The sequence below is a fragment of the Sus scrofa genome, chromosome 15, assembly GCF_000003025.6.
Source record: "Sus scrofa isolate TJ Tabasco breed Duroc chromosome 15, Sscrofa11.1, whole genome shotgun sequence".
NCBI classification, from domain to species: domain Eukaryota; kingdom Metazoa; phylum Chordata; class Mammalia; order Artiodactyla; family Suidae; genus Sus; species Sus scrofa.
Window position 1 is genome coordinate 31,139,915 of NC_010457.5, and position 7,156 is coordinate 31,147,070.

Below are 7,156 nucleotides of genomic sequence, written 5' to 3' on the forward strand. Positions count from 1 at the left end.
GACCTCTTGGCCCTTGTCCCACTATTGTTCTGTCACAATCAGACTGAGGCGGGGGCAGATAAGGGTTAGGAACTTCAAGTGGGGAGCCCAGAATCTGAATCTCCATTCTGCTCCTAACCCTACTGTGACCTGGAGCAGGAAGCACCTGCTTGCTGGGTCCAGTTTCCTCACCCGCTCCTGGAACTTTTGGGAGGGGCCCTGCAGGGTCTAACACCCTCTCAGCACCTTCTCATCCTCTCTGGGCAGGTGTGAGATTGCACTGGTAGCCAGGCACCCTGCCTCCGCCATTTCACAAGCAGCCTGAGAACTGCCAGTGCCCCACCATGTCGAGTTCAGCCCCAGAAGCCATCTGTTCCAGGCACTGGGCTCCACCCTACCCAGTACACTGACTGCACGCACCAGCCCCTTCCGCCGCACGAGGTCAAGCCCACTGCCTCATGTCTCGTGCACACACACGTCTTCACATATGCACACCCACTCTGTGCATTCCTAGTTATAGCACCTGTTCGCTCGCTCACAAACTCCACATTCGCCCGTCCACCCGCCTCGCTCGTGCCCACGCGGTTCCCCCGCTCAGTGTCGGCTGCGCTGGAGCCCCAGTCGGTTGCCGAAGAGGGTGGGGCACCCGCGGCCGGCCGCGCTCCACCCACTCTCGGCCCCGCCCTTTCCCCACCTCCTGCCTGGGCCCTGGCCCGCCCATATCCGCGCCCAGCCCCGGCTCCTGCCTGGGCCCCGCCTCCCGCCTGGGCTGGCCGAGAGGATGTGAGCTCACTCCCGCCTCCCGGCTCGCAGCGCCGTCAGGAAGCGTCCGCCCGCGGTGGCCGCCAGCTCGTTGCCAACGGGCCGGCCGGAGTCGCCCGTCCCGCCCTTCCCGGCGCCACACGCAGTAGCTGCTTTCCAAATGGGTACGCAGTGAAGGCGGGCGGCCGCGGGGCCCAGGCAGCGCCGGGCTCCGAGACACTTCGTCCTCCGGGCCCGGCGGGTCGCCAGGAGACCGCCGGCGCGCACGCCACGCCCATCGCGTTTCCGGTCGGGCCACGTGACCAGGCGCGCACGTGTTCCGGCCTCTCGGCGCCGCAGGCCGGAAGCTCCTCCTGCAGGGCTCAGGGCTGTTTCCCACCTGGGTCTGACGCGGGCCGGGCCGGGGGAGGCGGCGGGCCCCGGAAGCAGCGCAGACGCGGTGGCCCCGGGTTGGGGGCAGCAGCCTCGCTATGAACCCCAGGGGCCTGTTCCAGGATTTCAACCCGAGTAAGTTCCTCATCTACGCCTGTCTGCTGCTCTTCTCCGTGCTGCTGCCCCTCCGCCTGGACGGCGTCATCCAGTGGAGCTATTGGGCTGTGTTCGCCCCCATATGGCTGTGGAAGCTCCTGGTCCTTGCTGGCGCCTCGGTGGGCGCGGGCGTTTGGGCGAGGAATCCCCGTTACCGCACCGAGGGTGAGGCCTGTGTGGAGTTCAAGGCCATGCTGATCGCCGTGGGCATCCACCTGCTGCTGCTCATGTTCGAAGTGCTAGTCTGCGACAGGGTGGAGAGGGGCACCCACTTCTGGCTACTGGTCTTCATGCCGCTCTTCTTTGTGTCTCCCGTCTCCGTGGCCGCTTGCGTATGGGGCTTCCGGCACGACAGGTCCCTGGAGCTGGAGATCCTGTGCTCTGTCAACATCCTGCAGTTCATCTTCATCGCCCTGAGGCTGGACAGGATCATCCACTGGCCGTGGCTGGTGGTGTTTGTGCCGCTCTGGATCCTCATGTCCTTTCTCTGCTTGGTGGTCCTCTATTACATTGTCTGGTCCCTCCTGTTCCTGCGTTCTCTGGATGTGGTTGCCGAGCAGCGAAGAACACATGTGACCATGGCCATCAGCTGGATAACGATCGTCGTGCCCCTGCTCACTTTTGAGGTTCTGCTGGTTCACAGGCTGGACGGCCACAACGTGTTCTCCTACGTCTCCATATTCGTCCCTCTTTGGCTGTCATTAATCACTTTAATGACCACAACATTTCGGCGAAAGGGGGGCAACCACTGGTGGTTTGGTATTCGCAGAGATTTCTGTCAGTTTTTGCTTGAAATTTGCCCTTGTTTAAGAGAATACGGGAACATTTCATACGATCTACATCATGAAGATAGTGAAGACGCTGAAGAAACGTCATCTGTTCCAGAAGCTCCTAAAATCGCTCCAATGTTCGGAAAGAAGGCCAGGGTCGTGATAACCCAGAGCCCTGGAAAATATGTTCCCCCACCTCCCAAGTTAAATATTGATATGCCGGATTAAACTCGTTGTCGGTGGGGGAGTGCCCACGAGTGGAAAAGAAACCATATACACCCGAAGTCCACCTTACTTTGGCCTCTTTGCTCATCCATCTCAAACTTGGAACTGATAACAGGCTCCAAACATCATTTCATGCCTTGTTGGAGATCGATGCCTACCAGTGACTCATCAGTATTTCATCGGAGATGTGGGAGGTTATTTTACCCTATAGTGGTGGGTGTGCCTGTGAGCGTGCACGATGTGCCTCCCGGTATGAGGCGCTTGTCTCCAGGTTGCTGCTGCAGAACCAGCTAGAGCTGTGCATTAAATTGTTTTAGTAGGTCTTCAGATGGGCTCAAGACACAGCTAGGGCTTTTTTTTTTTTTTAAGTGGTACTATATACCTATCAAAAGTATTGTTTTGAAAAGTATTTTTATACACTGCTGGCCTGAAATTGTATTTCAGATTGTGCCTGTTGTGACGTAATCAATAGCAAAAGTAAAGCCTTCTCCTTCCCACCACTTGCACATAAACCTCATAGTTGTTACTTTAGGCGTTCCTCCTGTTAGAATAGTTTTTCTTTAGGCTTTACTGATACAGGTTTTGAGTAGCCTCAGAGGTGAATTTTTCTAATGCAGTGAATCCATACAGATGTGATATTTATATGAATATTTTAGCCATGTAATATATTATGTTGAATTCTAGTTCTGTGCAGTAAAGTGTATTATGTTAAAGTATTTTTTTAAGTTTATATGTGAAGACACATGTCTATTGCAGATGTTGTTAAAGATTGCTTAAAACATTAATATGTACCTGGTCTGGGGTCTTATTAAAGTTCTAGGCATGAATATAGGGATTGAAAAATCCCAAGGATCTGAATATTCAGGTGTTCCAATGCCTCGGTCTGCAGAGTTTTAAGGTCTCTCTTGGGAGGAGCCACTGTCCTTTGGGAACAGGTGACATGCTCCAGGGTGGCACCAGACCATAAAGTGTAACTGTTATTTAGCACCTTGAATTTTTCCACACAGGCAAGTACATCTCTTCACGAACAACTAAAAGAAGCAGCAAGTGGTTTGTCCATTTCTAAGAATCTTAGACTATTAATTGGCCATAAAGTAAAGTGGTATTTATACTTGTCACTGGAAAGCCAGAGAGAGTGGCCTTAACCGAAAATGGCTAACAGGATCAAGTATTATTTTAAGGTCCAAACTTTTTGATCTGTCAGAAACAGGTTATTTTTAAAATAAGTACAATGTTGCTTTAGGTACTGGTGGTAGCCAGGGGATCAGAAGGGCACAAACCAGATCCTGGAAGGGTTTTGTTTTTCTGAGAAAAACAAATCCTTTCAAAAGGAGGTTAAAATTTAAGAGTATTGATATTATTAATGGAGAGAAGACTGGAGGGAACCCATTTCTGTTACTAGCCACCTAGTAAAAATTATCTCAGCTGGGCTCCGTAGGGATTACGTAAATAATCTACCTGGTGAGAAGACATGCTAGCAACAATGGCCAACCTTTTGGGGACGTGGGTGCCCAAAAGCATGAGGGTGTTGCTACAGCTCAGTTTGGTCTCCTAGAACTGAACTGAGGTCATAGACACACACATGTGGTCTCTGCCAGCCCACAAGCAGTGGGTGTAACATTTCACAAGCATGGATTCATTCATTCGCTTCCTCAACACGTATTGATTGAGGACCTGCTCTGAGCCGGACGTGGTGCTGGGATGCGCGCAGATCACATTTGGCAACTGCCTTCACGCACACAGCACACAATTAAGTGATGAGGTAGTGCCTGTGGCAGCCGCCTATCTGTGGGAGGGAGGAAGGCAGGAGCAATGTGTGCAGGAGAGTGCAGGATGCCCCTGGCCTCGGGGGGATCTTTCCCTGGAACTTGACTCTCATCTTTGTTTGCAAAAGCCCAGCCCAGCCCCTGCCTGTCCTTCCATCCCCAAACAATACCTTAAAGACATGGCTTACACTTCAGTAAGATATCGCTGTGGAGGAGGGGTTGCCGGAGGAATTGAAGGGCTGGTATGGGGGCAGCCGTGGGCTCAACAGCCCCTCCTGGTACAATTTGAGGCTGTGGACTTGTTGGCACCCAAAACAATCCCTCCAAACCTGACGGTCCCTCCTGACGCTCACCTGCCTGTCTCCTCTCTGCCATCCCAGGGTGGCCTGGTGTTGGAGAGCCAGTGATGGTCCTGTGTTCTCTGCAGGTGGGTCATCCCCTGGCTGACCTCTTTCCTGCCTCAAGACCATTAAGTAAAAACAGCCGGCGTGGCGGCTTGTAGAAAGTTGTTTAGTCTGTAGAAGCTAATACAGTCTCAGCTATGCCTAGAGAGTTACCTAATTGCTATGGCAACCCTGACTAGCCACAGTATTTAGCATGTGTCCAATTCAGTAACTCTAGTTTCTCCTGTAAGATGCCTTAGTCCGCTGTTACTGCAAGACAACCTCAGAAATCTCAGAGGCTACTGATTACAAATCCTCACCCTGGGGTTTTATATTCCAGGGCATGGGTGTGGTCTGGGCCTGTTCCAGGTCCTGGGGGCGGGAAGGAGTGGCAGTCCCCTGGGCATGTCCTTTCTCATGGCAGAAGCACAAAAGGCCAAGCCAACCCCACAAGCACACTTTGAGCCCCAGGTCACGCACTTGGTGGATGTCAAGTGTCCTTGTTCTCTTGGCCAATGCACAAGGCCAAGCCCCACCTCGGGGGTGGTCAGTTCAAGCCCAAGAACAGTGACACGGTCGGAGCAGCTGTTGCAAGAGTTTTTGTTTTTGACTCTTTGGGGCCCCACCAGAGGCATATGGAAGTTCCCAGGCTAGGGGTTGAATGGCCTACACCACAGCTCACAGTGGATCCTTAACGCACTGAGCAAGGCCAGGGATCGAACCTGCAACCTCATGGTTCCTAGTCGGATTCATTAAACACTAAGCCCTTGCAAGAGAGTTTTGAAGACAGGAAAGGAATCACAAAATTTGTGGCAGAACGTGAATGATCTTCCCCGTATTTTACAAACATTCTGTCATCTTGAAAAGTTCATTGTTTGGATTTCCCTGGTGGTTCAGGTTAAGGATCCAGCATTGTCACTGCTGTGGCTCAAGTTCATTCCCTGGTCCCAGGAACTTCCACATGCCTCAGGTGCAGCTAAAAAGAAAAAATTTCATTATTTAATACTGCAATATTGCAGTAATAACTACAAGGGAATCTGGGGTGGGGCGGGGGCCGGTAGGCAGGGGCCTTGAGGTGAGATGTGGAAGGCCCTGCATCCAGACACCTCTGTCAACAGTGGAGGGCTCTGGAGGCTCCACACAAAATGGATTTATGGCAGCACTGGACTCCAAGGGTTTCTCTGGGGTCCCTGGGATGCTTTGGAGGGGTCAAGCCCGGGCACAGGGAGACCAGCCAGGTGGGAAGTGCTGGGAAACAAGGGAGAAGCAGCATCTACACAGGCCTCAGCAGCACTCTGGGTCAAGGAAGAAGCAGACCCTCCCGGCCAGGCCTGCCCAGGCTTCTGGAAGGCAAATACGAGAAAGCGCTATGTCTGACTCAGTAAAGGATCCGGGCAGCTGGCACACGGGCAGGAATGCGGGTGCCAAGCTCAGCAAGCATGTGGGAAATCACGGGAAGGGGTGCTGCCAGAGACCCTAGCAAGTTGATGCCTCAGGGACCACCTGGTGAGGATGTTGCAGCTGGCACCCACTGCAGCCACGAGACACTGCCACCAAGATAACAAATACCCAGCCATCTCTGCCCAGAGCTCAAGATTCAAGTACCAGGAGGGAGGGTGTGATGGGCAGACCTTGCAGCTTCCAGAACATGAAGTGGAAGAGGATCTGGCTTCTTTGGCACCAGGAGGAGGAGGCAGGACTTGGCCAGACTCACTCAGTAGAGGTTTGTGCAGAAGGGAAGGCTGTTCGGAGACTGGGTGACCAAAGCTGATGACAGAAGTGCTCCTGGGCTGGGGGATGCGCATCCTCCTGTGCTGACCCTTCAAAACCACTGCTCTTATCCAGCAGGACACAACTGGCCTCGCCACCACGCATTAGCTCATCTTTCCTGATAGAGGGTCATGGCGCAAAGCTGCTTCATCCTTCCTGCAGCCACCTCTTCATCCAGGGCATCTGCAGGGGTCTCATCCGTCTCTCGCTCTATCATATTCTTTCTGTATGTTCCAGAATGTGTGGATTAATGTTCACTACCATGGCATGCCTCCAAGGGCTGGTCAAGGACCCCAGGGGGCCCACAAGCGCCTCCTTTTCCCAGCTACCCCTCAGGGGAAGCAGATGCTCTTCTTCCACCGAGACTTCAAGTGAGATGCAGTCGCGGATCCGAGAATGCAGCTGCCCTCTGGTGAGCCGGACTCAAAAGGTTGGCAGGAATGAAAAAACAGTGCCACCCTTCCCCTCCCTAGATTTCTGCTTATTTTTCATTGTAAAAAAGTTAACACATGATGAGTTTATTTTTTTTAAAGAGTTAATAAATATTTTTTAAAGCCACCAGCTTTCATTTTTGCCATGGTAAATGTTACTACAACTCACAGAAACAAAAGGGCCTTGTGGTTCTTGATTTTTTTTTTTTTTTTTTTTTTTTTGCTCTTTAGGGCCTATGGAAGTTCCCAGGCTAGGAGTTGAATCGAAGCTGCAGCTGCCAGCCACAGCCACAGCCATAGCCACAGCCACAGCAATGCAGGATCTCAGTCAGGTGTGCGACCTATACCACAGCTCACAGCAACACTAGATCCTTAACTTACTGAGAGGTCAGGGATCAAACCTCAATCTTCATGCATACTAGTTGGGTTCTTAACCCCTGAGCCACAAGGGGAACTCCTCCTTGGCAGTTCTTAAGAGTGTTGAAGGGGTCCTATGACCAAAATCTTTGAGAAGGGCTGCCCTAGATTAGAGTTGGTGGGAA

General features: G+C 52.5%; 1 protein-coding gene across 1 annotated transcript; it reads left to right on the plus strand.

The window, feature by feature from the left end:
- TMEM185B (transmembrane protein 185B) lies at positions 369-6,742 on the plus strand. The gene has a single exon (XM_003359446.4). It carries the CDS (start codon positions 1,212-1,214, stop codon positions 2,265-2,267), a length of 1,056 nt encoding a protein of 351 aa, XP_003359494.1. The 5' UTR covers positions 369-1,211; the 3' UTR covers positions 2,268-6,742.